The sequence below is a fragment of the Vitis vinifera genome, chromosome 5 (genome assembly GCF_030704535.1).
Source record: "Vitis vinifera cultivar Pinot Noir 40024 chromosome 5, ASM3070453v1".
NCBI classification, from domain to species: Eukaryota; Viridiplantae; Streptophyta; class Magnoliopsida; order Vitales; family Vitaceae; genus Vitis; species Vitis vinifera.
In genome coordinates, this window is record NC_081809.1 from 9,115,787 (window position 1) to 9,132,107 (window position 16,321).

Sequence of the window (16,321 nt, forward strand, 5' to 3'; positions counted from 1 at the left end):
TAATTTGCATTCATAATAAAAAGAACGTAAAATACAAAAAGAGAAATAAATTGTTATCTTTCTTCTCAACTTTTATAAGTTAATGATTGTGAAGTCTCAATCAATCGAGTAGACTTATCATTTATCATAAAAAAAATATAAATAAGCACCGTCTCAAGGGGATTTTTTCTTTCTTTCTAATACTTATCCAATTTTGCTGCAAAAATATTGTTTCCACCTATTCTAAGATTTAACTTTTTATTGATAAATTAGAACACAAAAAAATTCATAAATTTCTGTTTATTAAATATAAATATTTTTCAAATTAATTTTTCTTCAAAGTAGAATGCAAAATCAAGAGAGATAAAATTTTCTTAGTGCTTGCTTAATTGATTAATTTTACATGAAACATTATTTTTAGTTTTAGTCTTAAAATTTAGTTTTTTTTTTTTCACTGAGACATAAATTATAATAAAACTATTTTTAAAAACAAATTTATTAAATATTCATTTGCTTTCAAATTCCCGTCATACGCTGACGGGGGAGGAGTCACATCCCCTACTTGCTTAAAAATCTAGTGGGAGGAGGACATTTCCGTCATAAAAATGTCATATTTTGTAAATTCAGAATAAAGCAAGGCTTGTTTCAAAGGCAGTGGGATGAGAGAGGTGGTCGGAAGGAGGCGTATAAGAGGGAGAGCAGAGGTGGTCACTGAGAAGTAAGAAGTAGATCCAATATCCAAGCCTCATCATGGGTGTGGAAAATGGGGTTGATGACTACACACAGGATGGCACTGTGGATCTCAAAGGAAACCCAGTCCGCAGGTCCAAGAGAGGTGGATGGACTGCTTGCTCCTTTGTTGTCGGTAACTCATCTCTCTTTTCCATCTTCAATCCCACTACCACATTTTTCTCTCTATATTCTCTCTCCCCTTTGAAATCTGTGAAAATAACATGTTCCTTCATTAATCTATGTGAGGACTGGCCAGTAAGTAATGAAAAGGAACTCTTTGATCTTTAGAGTTCCGGCCAATATCACCAGTTGAGTTGAGCAAGCATTGGTTCATCAGAGTTTCAGATCCACCCCCCCTCTCTCTCTCTCTCTCTCTCCAATTATGCAAATCTCCACTACTATAGATGCATGTTTTAATGTTTTATGCATGGTCTTGACCATCTTCAAAAAAGGTTCAAATTAAGTTGGAATTTCTCTCCAATTATGACACACTTTGTGTATTTGTATGTTGCTTCTCTCCACATGTCTACACTCCTTTTCCTATTCAGACCTCACTTTCCCCCCCCCCTCCTAAAAGAAGGGTTTGTCTCAATAGTCCAACTTATAACTTCAATTAATTCCCTGCAATAACCTTTTTTATTTCACACCAAGCCTAAATATATGCTCATTATTATTATTTTTATACGGGTTCTTGTAAGGCTTGTGCCCACCGAAGAGGGCAAGACTCTCCACCGTCACCGCACCTAATAATTACCTACCAAAAGGTGCCAAAATTTTTAAGAAAATGGAACCACATACCATCCCTTTCTTTCATGCATTGCAGTTTCCGAAATCCAAGGTATGATTATTATAATCAATCTCGTCTTTCAAGACTTTTTCTCAAAGCATACCTCAAATCACAAAAGCCAGAGCTGAGGAAAAAAAAAAGCCACGTCAGTCAGTCGGGCGGTGCGTCGGTGAGGGTGGTCCCCGAAAACATGAAGACAAGAGTGTCTTTAGTAGATAAAACAACTGATCGAGTACCAACTTGCAGTTATTAATCGATTTTGTATGGTATGGTGGTGGTGCAGTGTATGAGGTGTTCGAACGCATGGCCTATTATGGTATATCTACAAATTTGGTTATCTACCTGACAAAGAAGCTGCATCAGGGCACAGTCACCTCCTCCAACAATGTTACCAACTGGGTTGGCACCGTTTGGATGACCCCGGTTTTGGGGGCCTACATCGCTGATGCCTATCTTGGTCGCTATCTCACCTTTGTCATCGCTTCTGCTATTTATCTCGCGGTACTTTCTCCCCCCACCACCACTTTAATAACATTTCTAGGGAAATTTGACTTGTAGACTCTTTCTCACAATTTTTTTTATACCAGTCAATGTGTTCTTCTAATTGCTTTCGTATAAACATGATAACATTTGTAAATGTTTAATTTATGAGTTAGCTTTCAATTTTTTTTATTAGCTAAATAGAACTTTGAATGTTATCATTTTTCTTATATCAAATTATCATTATTATTTTTAATCATTTTCCATCTTTAAATTCATATCTCTAAATTAAAAAATTCATTGTCATTAGTTGCTAATATATTGCCTTTTAAACCTGAATATGTGTAACAATTATTGATGCATTATTTAGATACTCATTTGGATATGTTTTTATAGTTAGTCTCTAATAACTTCTTTTGAAGTACTTTATTCCATATATTTTATTCATCAAAATTTAGTTTAAAGATTCAAGAATTCATCAAATTCATTTTTCAATTATTTGAGGGACACGTGTTGATTTTGAATAAAGAAATCAATCAATTTTTTTTAAAAGATTTTAATATTTAGGAGTAGTTTTCTCAATTATGAGAAAGAGGAATTTTAATATGTAGGATAGTTTTCTCAATTATGAGATAGAGAGTCCGGATGATTCTTCCTAAGCACTGTCTAATTTCTATAAACCCGTATAATCTATGTGATAATAACAATTTTCTTTATATGATGATTGAAAATTTTATAACTAATTTTGAATTTTTTTATACTATTTAATTTCAAATATTTAAAATAAAATTTTGTCTTTATAGTCATAAAAGGTAGAATAATTGAACTTAATACAATTGTAAAATTCCTTGAATAAAAGAATAATATGATTAATATTTTTACTACTTTGATTGCATGGATGATGCATATTTGTAGTTTCAATTCTTCTAGATAGATGCTTACGATAAAGTAAAGCTTCTATAATGAGTAATAATTATGTAGAAGAAAATATTTTATTTTAGATATAAATTTAATTTTAGACCCAATATAAAAATTTTGTTTAGAATGGGTAGAAGACTTCCTCATTGTCCTTATTTGAAAGTGAAATCATCATTTTGGGAGAATTTTCAAAAAAAAATTCCGTAAGAGACAGAAAGAGGAAGGGATAGGAATTCTTTTGGACGAATTTTCAAAAAATTCTGCGTGGGATGGCGGAGGTGGGGATAGAAATCCATATTAACATGTGTCATCACATCAATTGAGAAAATAGGTTGGAGATTCCTGTAGTGCACAAATTTGACTTCGAGATTCTGTTTTATAAGGCAGAAATCGGTGACACTGGGGTCACACAACACATGTTTACCATTAGTTTAATTGATTGACGTGACCCATGGACCCAAGGATCGCTCTTGCCAGGCTCACAACTTCATTGTCGTCTATTCATGTCTTCATTTCAAAGAACCTGAGTCAAATCAGCCCTTTACTGTAGGGACACTGTAATGGCCCCCGTTCAAACTGACTTTTTCATCAGCCTATATTGATGTTTTTAGGCTGCATAACTAAATTTGGCACCATTGATATGATTACAGGGAATGTCTCTTCTAACAGTAGCAGTTTCAGTCCCTGGATTGAAGCCTCCTCGATGTGTTGCAACGGATATGGCAGACTGTAAGAAGGCCTCGACGTTACAATTAGCGGTATTTTTTGGGGCCCTCTACACGTTGGCGGTGGGAACGGGTGGAACTAAGCCCAACATTTCGACGATTGGTGCGGATCAGTTTGATGATTTTGATCCCAAAGAGAAGGGTCACAAGCTTTCATTCTTCAATTGGTGGATGTTCAGCATATTCTTTGGGACCCTCTTTGCCAACACTATTCTGGTGTACATACAAGATAATGTGGGCTGGACCCTGGGTTATGGCCTTCCCACTGCTGGCCTGGCCATATCCATTGTGATATTCTTAGCTGGTACACCCTTTTATAGGCACCGGGTGCCCTCTGGGAGCCCCTTCACGAGGATGGCTAAGGTCATAATTGCTGCCCTCAGGAAATGGAAGACACCAGTCCCCACTGACCCTAAAGAACTCTATGAGCTTGACTTGGAGGAATATGCCAAGAAAGGGAAGTTTAGAATTGATTCCACACCAACCTTGAGGTTTGTAATATGTACTTATTTTTTTGTTAACAAAAGTGGTTGATTTTTGGACCAAACTCTCATACTACATGCATGCTTGCAGGTTCCTCAACAAGGCTTGCGTGAAGACCGGTTCAAAGGATCCATGGATGCTATGCTCGGTCACCCAGGTGGAGGAGACCAAGCAAATGTTGAGAATGATTCCAATACTAATTGCCACATTCGTTCCGAGCACCATGATTGCACAGATCAATACCCTTTTCGTTAAGCAAGGGACTACTCTTGATAGAGGCATTGGCAGCTTCAACATTCCTCCGGCAAGCTTGACAGGATTTGTGACACTTTCCATGCTTGTCTCTGTTGTTTTATATGATCGTTTCTTTGTCACGATAACGAGAAGGTTGACGAAAAACCCGAGGGGGATCACTCTCCTCCAAAGAATGGGAATAGGCCTTGTTTTTCACATTTTTATTATGATGGTTGCGTCTTTGGTAGAGAGGAGGAGACTTAGTGTGGCCAAGGATCATGGTGTGGTTGAGAGCGGAGGACAAGTTCCCTTATCCATACTTATTTTACTTCCTCAGTTTATACTTATGGGAACGGCGGATGCATTTTTGGAGGTGGCCAAGATTGAGTTCTTTTACGACCAGGCACCTGAAAGCATGAAGAGCCTTGGGACTTCTTATTCTATGACTAGTCTAGGAATTGGAAACTTCCTCAGTAGCTTCCTTCTTACGACGGTTTCTCACATCACCAAGAAGCATGGACACCATGGATGGATTCTGAATAACCTCAATGCTTCTCATCTTGACTACTACTATGCATTTTTTGCAATACTCAACTTCTTGAATTTCATTTTCTTCATAGTTGTAACCAAGTACTATGTGTATAAGGCTGAAGTTACAGATTCCATGGAAGTGCTAGAAGGTCAATTGAGGGGGCTGACACCTGCTGTGACTAACCAAGAAGAGTCGAGGACTTAGGATGACTGGATATGTGATCAAGAAGAAAGTCTATACAAAAAAGGGTCATTGCTAAAGCTCAACGATGTGGAGCAGGTTATGTGGTCTCAGTAGAGGCTACATTTCTCGATGAGCCCGTGTTCAGCTCCAATTGATGCCTAACTGCTAGGGGTGATAGACAATATATGTTAGATCAGCAAAAAGAAAGAGAAATAGACTATTCATGGAAAGAAGGATGAAGTATTGTTTAAACCTTGGGTAAAGGATGAAGGAATGAAATATAGTCAAGCAAAGACCTGCAATAGTCTCATGTACGTTTCTCTTTTCAAATATACACCTGCATCCAAAAGCTTAAATTAAGCGGAGTCTGCTTATAATTCTGCCCTCTTCTCTCCTTTTTTCAGTTTTCCATATTGAAAGGAAATGCCCAACCAACAAAAACGTAATTCAAGTGCTTGATACCTTTTTCACATGCTAAATGACTCACGATTTAGACCTTCAGAGGAGCCTAGTATTGTTATAGTATCCAGGGAATGGAATATGTTTTCTAATCCCATCCCTACTCCAATAAAGAACTAAATATTATCTATCGGATAAGGATCCTCGAAAATTCTATCTGGACCCCTTATTCAGCATGCCAAACAAGGTCTTTAAGAGTCTGCCTACGATGTCTTCGGTGTGCAATTAACTCAGGGTCAGAGTTTTCAAAGCACTCCAAGTCTTGCTTTCAACCATGACTTTAGATCCCTTTCTAGTTTGAGGACAGCATGATAACTCATTGGAGTAGAGCCTGGATAGATATTCAATTTGAAGCCATTTTCATTGGTCTCTTCCAAATACACAGGAACTGCTTTGCCATAAACATGTGCTCAGCTTCAAAAAGGACTCTTCTTTAATTATTTCAATGCCCATGACATCTGAGAAGAAGGAATAAAAAAGAACAGTACTGCACACTCCATTAGCAGTGTCCCAAAAAAAAAAAGATGAAATTTCCCGTTTGTGAATAAGCACTAAAAGGTATGCCTATTGCTATGAACAATAAGAACAAAAAAGAAGGTACAATGCTCTTCAAGCCCCAGCAAGATTTTGATATAAAAATGCATAGGTTAGCTACATTCTGAAACAATGCATCTCCTTCAAGTAGTTTCTTTCAAATTTCTTTTGATTTACACGGCCCAAACCCAACAACTTCCATCACAAATATAACCCTTCTGCTTCAGCTATACAAGGGAAAATCATCTTCTTTCATCTCCTCTTGGCTAATTGGAATGTCCTCTTTAAGAACAGATTTGCAGCTCGATCATTCCTGTAGCACAATACCCTTAATATTGTGTTGGGATCCGCTCTATTCCACCTACCTGTTGTTGGAGGCATTGGTAGCCTCTGCCCTGCACCCACAACGCCTATCCCGCTTGCTTCACAAGCCAATATGCTGAAATCTTCCATTAGTTGTTCTGTATTCTGACCCATCAAGGTCACCACCCCTTCCACGGTTTCGGCCTCCCTCTCCACCACATCCTCTGCCATCAAACCTTCCCCACAAGTGCAAAAAACCCGTTTCAAACTGTCAAAATCCTCCTCAATCATCTCATGATCTGACCTACAAAAAACCCGGGAGCTTCCTCCGGCAAGCAAAACCATAAGGTAGGCCTCAAAAGAGGCCTTCATTACTTCTTTTATTGCAAGGGCTTGTGCTCGGTCTGTAAGAATTGCACCCAGGAGAGTGAGATTCTGTTTAAGTATTCGTAATGCTGGTCGAATACGTGCATTGGCTACATCGTCAACATATAGACTCTCATAGAAGACAGAATTTGAATCTAGGAAAATTAGACGGTAAGCTGCAACTTCTGATACATGTTGGGAGGCTGCTTGGATTGACAAACGGGCAAGATCAAAATAGGCTGAGGAAGTACCAAGCTGCCTGTGGGAATTCCTGAACTGGTGGCGGGTGGAAGGAATGATTCTGGGGGAGAGGGAGAGGGTTTTGTCAAGGGAATGGATATGAGAAAGAAGATAATGCAAGGTGTTTAGGCGAATGTAGAGGCGTTGTGTCCCACGACTTGTTGATGGGCGTGGATGGTGACCTTCATTTGTTCCACTTGGCATTACACCTTCTATGGTGACACTGCAAGGGGTGGCTTTTTTCCAGAGTTTGATGAACTTTGAGTCTCGGTTGCATCGGGTTAAGGGGGGAAGTTGCAGAACATAGCTCTGCTTTGTTCCTGTTAAAAATTGCAAACCATACTATTAGAGAGCTTTAACATGCCAAAGCATGGATTGAAGAATAGAGACGTCTTATATATTGAAATAGTCATATAGGCTATTTACTTTTCTGCAGGAAAACAGAATCCAAACGAAAAGAAGCTTCACAGATTACGGAGTGGTGCTCTTACCACATGATGCAACAAAGGTAGTGTACTCCTGGAAAATAGCCTCCAAGCGTTCAGCAAGATTGTGTACTAAATCATCAGAAATGCCTATGGGAATTTCAAAGAAGTCCTCCACAGTTTCCTTGGCCAGCTTCATCAGCTCCACACCTGATTGTCCATAGGGCTCTGTTTTAGATTTGGGGTTCCATGTCTGGGGCACAAATTGCAACCAATCATTATTCATTGGCAGAAATCACAAATTTCAAAGAAGACATGCCAGTTTTATCAGAACATAAGCTGAACTTACTTCATTTTCTTTTGCTCTTTCAAGACATTCTTTTACTTTCTCCAACCTCTCCCCAATCCATTTTTTCAAGAGGCAATATGTTACCGAATCAACTTCGTATGGAACCATCTCCCTCACAATTGCTTTGCCTCCATCTTCACAATCAACCGAGTCTTCAACCACCATCTGAACCAAAATCTTTTCTAGCTTTCCAGCTCTCTGTAATACCCTGATTGTGTCACTGGTAAGTGTGGACACCCCAGCTAAGTATTGCTTTAACACGGCTCCATAGCACTGGTGTAGTGTCACAGATGCAACTCCAGCTGCAATTGGGTGCCATCTCTTGAGTGTGGGACTGAATGTCTCCTTCTCCTTCACAGCTAAATCTTCGGTCTCTTTAGCTAATTGAAGGAGAGCTTCAGTGGCCTCTTGTTCTACTAGGACATTCATGGCACTGAAATTTCCATGCTCTATTATCTTTTGTGCAAAACAAAAGAAAGAAGCATGAGTGGATCAGACTGATAAAATTGATGATTAACAACTGGATAAGAAAAGAGCACAAAATGCTTACCTTTGAGAATGCATTCCTCAGAGAAGATCGAATATAGTAATCCACACGATTCCCTGCATGATCCACCTCCACTGTGGGCTCCTCTCTCTCTTGTCCTGCCAAGACCGTGGCAGTAACATCTTCATCCAAGATCTTTGTGGCTGATAATACCAATGGAAGAAGGTTTTCCATCAAACCAACTATTCCCTTGTAAAAGTATTCATGGTAATTAGCCAATCTCTTCTCTGACCATGCTTGCATTGAAGCCAATACCGATGAAAGAAACTTGACATAATTGGGATCCCGATCAGGTTTCTTAGCATCGTTTGCTACCTCGGCCAACATAGCAAATGCAGCACAAAGAAGATCTGGTTCTGTTTGTCCGGTTGCAACATATTGATGAAAGAACACCCATGTGAAGCACAAGTTATGTAATTGTTTGTTGATTGCGAGGGTGGACCATGTCTTCTTCATGAGCTCAAGAAGCTCATCAACCTCATCTAAGACCATTGTCTCGTCCTTGATGTCAAAGATGGAGTGTAGGAGAGCAAGGTAGAGGTGGAGGTTGAGGGGGAATCCATCAGCCCAGTGGCACACATCGGCAGGAGAGCCATTTGGGGTTCGCCAGGACAAAGAAATCACAGAATTACAGAGTATTCTCATGGTATCGGAATTCTTTCCAGTGTCGATTGGTTTTGACTCACTTGCTCGGATGATCTCCCTCAGACGCATAACAAATGTGTTTGATTTTTCAAGCGGGACAGAAGGGTGATCAAGGAGTCCTGCTTCAAGGATTTTGAGTTGACGCTTTTGCCATAGATGGTATTCATGCGAATCATTGAATTCCGATGGCTTTAGGTGGCGGAGGAGCTCAAGTGGGAGGATTATGGTCTCTGCCCGCCTGCCCATCTGTTCAATTCAATCAACATATCAAAATAAAATATTGTCAATTGAAACATTGAATCGGGGGCATGCATGATTCTGAGTTCTATTTTATACAGCCATGGGATTTTTCTGTTTTCTGAGTAGCCTCAAAATGCAGAAATCATTTTAAAAACAGACAATTATTAGAGTCGAAGCAGAAAAACAAGGCGGGGATCATCAATTCATGCTTAATCAGCTGTGAAAGTCATTCCTGAAATTGCCTATGAAAATGTTGTGCTTGACGTAGAGGCCAAAGAAGCTTCCTAAAAGGAAAACAGTAAAAGGTCCACCATCGAAAGGGATAGAGAGACCTAAAATTATAAAACTTTCCCAGAAAACAAACACCACAGAAACACGCTCATTGCCTAAAACCCTTACCCATGCGTGAACCAAATTGCCAAATTCAAAATGCCACCACCATCTAAAGGGTAGAAAAAGAAATAAATGAAAGATGTATCATGCATTCATGCTAGTTCTATGTGAATTAATTTTCTGAAACAACCTTTGGGTTAACTTGAAGAGAACGTTTTCCTAATCCTTTTTTCTTCATGCATATGATAACTGATACGTACTTGGCCAACGAGGCTTCTCATGAGGGTCTTGCGTAGCCTATTATCACTCTGCTCAGTCACCCTCATCTGCTGCCTCATGATCTCCGCCGACGTCAATGGCCTCTTGGTCCGCCCAGCCGGCAATGTGAAAGCGAGGCGCGGGCTGCCCGGTCCATGCGCTGAGCTAGGAGACGAGGGGTTGGAGCCGCCTCCGCCGCTGCTGCCGACACCGCCCGAGAGAGACCTCCTCGACGGCGAACGCTTCAGTGTCTTCAATCCCAGGGCCCTCTTAATCCGGCTGGTCGGCACCATTCCCACCCCATTGGCTCTGGCCGCTACGGTTCCGATGCCGCCCACTCCTCCATCGCTGTGATCGCTGGAATAGAACGTTAACGCATTCCTCCCTCCAAATCCCGGAGACGACCGACACGCAGTGAAGAAAACCTCGTAGGCGGTTTCGCGGATGTCGTCGCGGTCGAGGTGGTCGAGCTTGGCGAAAGGCCAGGAGAGGTCGAAGTCGTGGTAGTGGTGGTGGGGGAGGCTGGGGAGGCTGGAGAAGTGGTGGTGGTGGGGATGGGGGTGGGGGTGGGGGTGGTCGGAGGAGGAGGAGGAGGAGGAGGAAGGTGGGTTCCCGGCGAGGGAGTCCCGACGGGAGTGGTGGCCCATGACGGTTGGTGGTGACGTCAGATATCCGGCGGGAGAGAGGCGGGAGAGAAGGTGCGCATTATTTGAAGAGGCAGAGAGAGACCCGTTGGGACAGCATTTTTGTGCTAGGATCGAGCCACATGAGAGAGAATGTTACGTGTGTTGTTGGTTTCGCCAGCTCTCTTTTCCCATTTTTACATCAAAACTCATGGCCATCCCTTTACTCTCTCCTATTCTTTCTCTTCATTTTTTTTCTCTCCCATTTCTATTTTGACTCTTGTTTCTCCCTCTTCTTTAATTAATGAACCCCCCATCAATACCATATATAATGTCACATTGTTAGGTAAAAAGCATTAAAATTCTTACAATTAGTTGTTTTGTGAAAGCCACCAGACCATCATCATTGCCCACTATGCGCATCAAAATGAAGCTTACCTAAGTTTAAAGTATCATTGTATAATTGTTAGAAATCATACACGACTTAGCTTGTAAGCTTTGTATTAACCCTAGCATTACCAAAATTTAAAAATCACCCCAAGTATAGGACATCATAAACTTGGTGTAACCAACCCATAGCACTTCAAAAACTCAACCCCATGCATAATGATAATGGCATTTAATTTTGATTTCGAATCCAGCAGTATGGAGAACAAATCATGGCTGGCCTGCAGCCAAAAACGCTGAGCATGCTGCTAGGCCATGATACACCTGAGACAAAATTTGACCAGTGTAGGCCCAATTTGGAATGACAATGAAGTTGACTGTGTCACGTCTTGAATTGGCTCAAGCCTCGGCCTCGATGGAGTAGTCTTGAGGAAGATTTGCCCTTCTTCTCCCACCTCTTTGATTGTCTCACTTCATTTTGACTAATAAACAGCTTAACAGCTAGCTTTTGTTGGGTCGTTTAGTGAAAGTACGAAAATTTATTGCAACATTACAAACTTGCTTGAGAAAATTGGTCAATTCACGTCCATGCTTTAGTCCACCTCTGTCTGGAACTGACATATCAAGTCTCAAAACTAGGATACTGCAAAATAAAATTTTCTATACACTAATGTGCCGACATGAAATATCATGTGCCTGCCTTATGAGGATAATTAACATAGATAAATGTGATCAATAAAATATTTGGATTTGCAAAAGTGTCTTGTCCTTTTATAATTAAGGAGGCTACCAAAGACAAGATTTCTCCTAACTCCTTGAGCACCATACACATTAGTTAAAGTTAGTTTTTGCATGAATAAACTCGAGCTCCACTTTGCCTTTTCCTTTTCTGATTTCCTTTCTTAGACGTAGCAGAACTATTCAAACTATTTTCCTTCCTCCGTTGCATGTATAAACTCTTGAGGATATTGCAGTTTGTTTATCAAGATTGTTTAGTTTGTATTCATTTTCTATGAGAAATTATCCCAATTCATTTAAAGTAATGTCCCTTCTTTTATAGTTTTTCTAAAGGGAGGAAGTGTGAAATCTAATTAGCGGATTTAGATAATCACCCAAAAGCAATTAGGGCAAGTTAAATTGCGTGATAGTTTACATTAGCGCAAACAATATAAACATAAGAAAATGGAAATTAAAGTGTTAAAAGTAAAGAGAGTAAAGGAAGATAGAAGATAAAGAAAAGATTTTTATTGTGATCTAGAAAACACCTACATTCACACTTTCTAACTCATTCACAAGTCTCAAGGTATTTCTACTAATCTAAAAGTTTTCTCAACAAAGATTTTTCATGTAATATTTTACATGGGATAAAAGAAAAAGTTTATAGCACTCATATATGTATGAATTTCTCTTAATTTTATAAATGTATTTTAAAGTTATGAGAATTTTTGGACCTAGAGTAGACAATATCTATATGGTTAAAAGTGGATTGTTACAAGCAATTCTTAATTCATAATATCAAAGGACATAATGAGGACATTGTACCTACATTGAAGGGGAGGGGGGGGGGGGGAGGTGTTATATATTTTCTTAATCTTGTAGATATATTTCAAAGTTGTAAGAGCCTTTAGGGTTTAAAGCAGACAATAGTGCGTTGTTATACTTATAACCTACATGATGGCACCATTTTGATTTTCTACTAGGGCCTTGTACTTCCAAAATACATCAACAACCTCACATTTAAAATTTAGGAAAAAAATCCAACAATATTTGGTATAATAATTTATAAAGGCAATGTAATACTAATTGCTCTTCAGAGATAGTGTTCTCTGAGGTCTTCCAACATTAGTGTGTACAAGTTGTAGCTTGTGTGATGCTCTCCATGTAGATTTATGTGGGAAAGGAAGCCTAGATTCTTTTCCATATTGACAGGCTATACAAGTAGGAAGATTTTGCTCCAGGTCAAGTAAACCTATTGCAAGTTGATTCTTCTTCATGTAGAGCACTCCATTATGATGAAAGTGCCCCAATCTCTTATGCCATAAAGCTGTGACATTATTTTCTTGAGAAACAGTAGCTTGCTTTTCCTCAAGCAAATTCAAGGCAAAACTTTTGCCTCTCATCTTGATCTTGAACACATCTTTTCCATTTGCATCCTTGATCATACAGAACTTATTATCAAATAGCACCTTGAAACATTTCTCAAGCAGTTGCCCAACACTCAAGAGATTTTGATCAATATCAAGAACAAATTAAACGAAACATCAGGGATGATTTTTAGAGTTGAGAGACTCTCAATGGCAACAATCTTTTTGCCCCTTATTGAGATGTATTCCCCATTTCCAATTCTTACTTTGGAAACAATGATTTTGTCGAGCTCCTTGAAAAGTTCTTGATCATAAGTCATGTGGTTTGTGTAACCATTGTCTATGAGCCAACTTTCAGATGTGTTCTTACTGGCAAAACAGGTGGCAACAAATAACTGTTCTTCGTGATATTGATCAATAGTTGTAGCCTTGATCTCTCTTTCTTGCTGTGTTTTCCATACCCTCTCCATATGGCCTAATTGACCACAATTGTTGCACTTGACATCTGGCCTCCACCAGCACCTTTGTGGAGGATGATTTGTTTTTTTGCAATGAGGGCAAGGTGGATGAGCTCATTTCTGATTCTTTTTATTATTGCTTGACTTCTTGTTTTTCTTTTTGTCTTTGTTAGTATCATTGTTTTGTGATTTGGCTTGGAATGCTCCCTCAACAGATCCTTCCTGTCTCATCATTCTCCTTTGTTCCAAGGCTTGAAAAACATTAACAAGTTCTACCAAAGATATACTTGATAGATTTTTAGAATTTTCCAAGGAATAGATTGTGGCTTTGTATTTTTTCGACAGAGTTACTAAGATTTTTTGAACGATTCTTTCATAAAAAAATTCCTTACCATACAATCTCATCTTGTTTACTATGTTAAGCAGCTGTTCAGCATAATCTTTGATAGTTTGAGACTCTTTCATTATGCTCATTTCAAATTCTCGGATTAAATTCATTACTTGCATATTATGCACCCTTTCATTCCATTGATACTCATTTTTTAAATACTCCTAGATTGTTGTTGTAGACTCAATTTGCATGATTTTGGTGAGAATGAAAGGTGAAACTATAGAGAAGAGGCAAGCCTTAGCTTTGGCTTTCCTTGTTTTTCTTTCCCTGTGAATCTTCGTTTGATTGATACTTAGATTGTCTCCAAGTGGTGGTACTTCATAATCTTCTTCTACTACCTCCCATAGATCCAAATCTTCAAGGTGGACTGTCATTCTAACAACCCACACTTGATAATTATCACCATTGAAAACTGGTACTAGCATAAAGCTTGTATCTCCATCCATTTGCTGTAGAATGATAGTTACAAGCTATTAAAGGTTGTGTTTATATTGGCTTTAGAGTTCAGTATGCGTGAAGGTATTTTGGCTTCACTCAATCCTCACAAGTTCCTCAAGATAGCATGCTCTGATACCAATATGTAGGTTTTAGAATCAAGAAGTGTTGAAAGCAACAACCAAAAACTATATTTGAGACAACGAAAATGTGTACTCTTATTGAATGATCAATGCAACATTTATACACAAGTTTGTAACAGAAAACAACAGAAAATCATAAAAAATAGCTATATGTTCAGACTAACAACTATTTCCTATAAACTAGCAACAACAACATAATAGTTATTAAGCTTCATGAAACTCTGTCAGCTTCATTGACTAAGTTTTTCATGGTTGCAGCATCAATTTCAGCATTTCTTCACACCTCAACAACCTTCTTAACAGATTCTTAAGTTCTTGTAGCTCAAATAGATTTCACACGACTTCCAGCATGTTTGTAGCTACTAAGGCATTTTGCTCAACATATTGGCAGTACTTCTTTGCATGTGTCCTAGACCTCCCTATTTTCATCATTCAGTGTCAAACTTGCGATTTGTGCAGCTGAATGCGACTCCCACACATTAATTTAAGATTTTTTTTTTGATCTAGAGATGAAGCAAATGCTTCAACAATTTGAGTCAAGCAAACAGAAGCATGTTCTAACACCTTAGTATCATGATACTATAAAAGGTTAGTCAATAGAGGGACAACTTCCATCACAATCAGCTACATCTGAAGGGAGTTTCTTACACATATTTCCAGTAGTAGACAAGGCCACTCACTAGACATTTGTGAAGAAGAAATCCAGATATGAAAGCATTTCCATGAGTGCCCCAACTTGCAAGCAAGCAGTGGGTGTTCCTAAGATATCTCCTTGAGAGCTTGCAAAGACTGTTCAACCAAGTCCATATACTCAGTTATGAGTAACCTAGCACAAAAGCATGAGACTGCACCATAATGCACTATTGCTACACATGAAGAAAGCAACACATTACATAACTGGGTCAATCCTCGGGTGCAAGAAGCATAATATTGGGTTTGCTCTCATGATTGAGTAAACCCACAAGCACTGGCACGAAGGAATCTAATGAAAATGTACTAAGTGACTCCTCAATACCAATGGAAAGCATCTCACAAAGCTGTGTCAAGGCCTCTATCCACCTTCCCTCTTTACCGTTTACCTCCAGAGTATATTTAGATTTAGCAACCTATCCAAACCAGGGAAACTACCCGGGCTCAACAGTGCCCATGACCTCCTTCCTTGTGGCTCATGTATTTGAATAAAAACCATAAACAAAGGAAAACCATAGCAAAGAAACATCTCCAAAAAGAGAGCATAACAAAACAAATAGCACAGGATATCAATCGAAGCTCCACTGCATGGATTATCAATGAGCTTACTGATTGAGTGGGGGATACCAGATTGAATAAGAACAAAACATGATTTTCGAGCACTTAGCAGTAAAGACAAAACATAGTGAAATCATCTTTTAGAAAAATCGAAAGGAATAACAGATATAAAACAATAACAAGCAACCTATAATCATCTCAAAGATTAATAAGTAGATCAAAAGTATAGCCTTAAGCCCACACTCAGTCCAAACAATGCAAAAAAACCAGGGAAGAGCAAGGTAAAGTAATGAAGAAAATAGAGACATAGAGCTCACGCTTACCTTTTGATCCTCCTTTCAAAGAAGTGTTTGTTTGGCATTAAGCTAGATGTGTCTACTCTCAGAAGCAAGTAAGGAAAGCTCAAGAACTCCACCCACTTTGGTTCACGCCATTTTTCTCACGAATACTTACTCTTCTTCCTCTACAACTCACTTTGATTCCTTTCTGAAAAAAAATGGTTCTCTCCTCTGCTCACAGGTATCTCTCATCTCTCATGAACACTCAGCCTAGAATCCCATTTTTTCTATTCTTTTCTTTCTGTTTCTTGCTCCTCACAAATACTCCTCTCCAAAACTAGCAAAATCCCCCCTATAGAATACTCACTGCCCCATTTGCACCTCAATCTTTCTCTCTAAAGAAATGGCCCGCCAAAAGCTTTTCCACATGTCCCCCTCTCCATAGCCCTCGTTCTCTCCCCTTAACTAACCCAAAAAGGAATCCTCTCTGCAGAACCTCGCCTCTACTTTTTGGTCGCCATT

General features: G+C 39.1%; 2 protein-coding genes across 2 annotated transcripts; one reads left to right on the top strand and one right to left on the bottom strand.

The window, feature by feature from the left end:
• The first annotated feature begins 524 nt into the window (after nucleotides 1-524).
• Nucleotides 525-5,430, top strand: LOC100263051 (protein NRT1/ PTR FAMILY 5.2). Its single transcript, XM_002285366.5, has 4 exons — nucleotides 525-844; nucleotides 1,782-1,999; nucleotides 3,547-4,112; nucleotides 4,195-5,430. Exons 1-4 carry the CDS (start codon nucleotides 730-732, stop codon nucleotides 5,072-5,074), a joined length of 1,779 nt encoding a protein of 592 aa, XP_002285402.1. The 5' UTR covers nucleotides 525-729; the 3' UTR covers nucleotides 5,075-5,430.
• Nucleotides 5,431-6,108: 678 nt separating this feature from the next.
• Nucleotides 6,109-10,583, bottom strand: LOC100240788 (protein unc-13 homolog). Its single transcript, XM_002285367.5, has 5 exons — nucleotides 9,755-10,583; nucleotides 8,280-9,167; nucleotides 7,730-8,185; nucleotides 7,447-7,633; nucleotides 6,109-7,275 (listed from the first exon to the last, which is right to left on the bottom strand). The coding sequence occupies exons 1-5, from the start codon at nucleotides 10,397-10,399 to the stop codon at nucleotides 6,299-6,301; spliced, it is 3,153 nt and encodes a 1,050-aa protein (XP_002285403.4). The 5' UTR covers nucleotides 10,400-10,583; the 3' UTR covers nucleotides 6,109-6,298.
• Nucleotides 10,584-16,321: the final 5,738 nt, after the last annotated feature.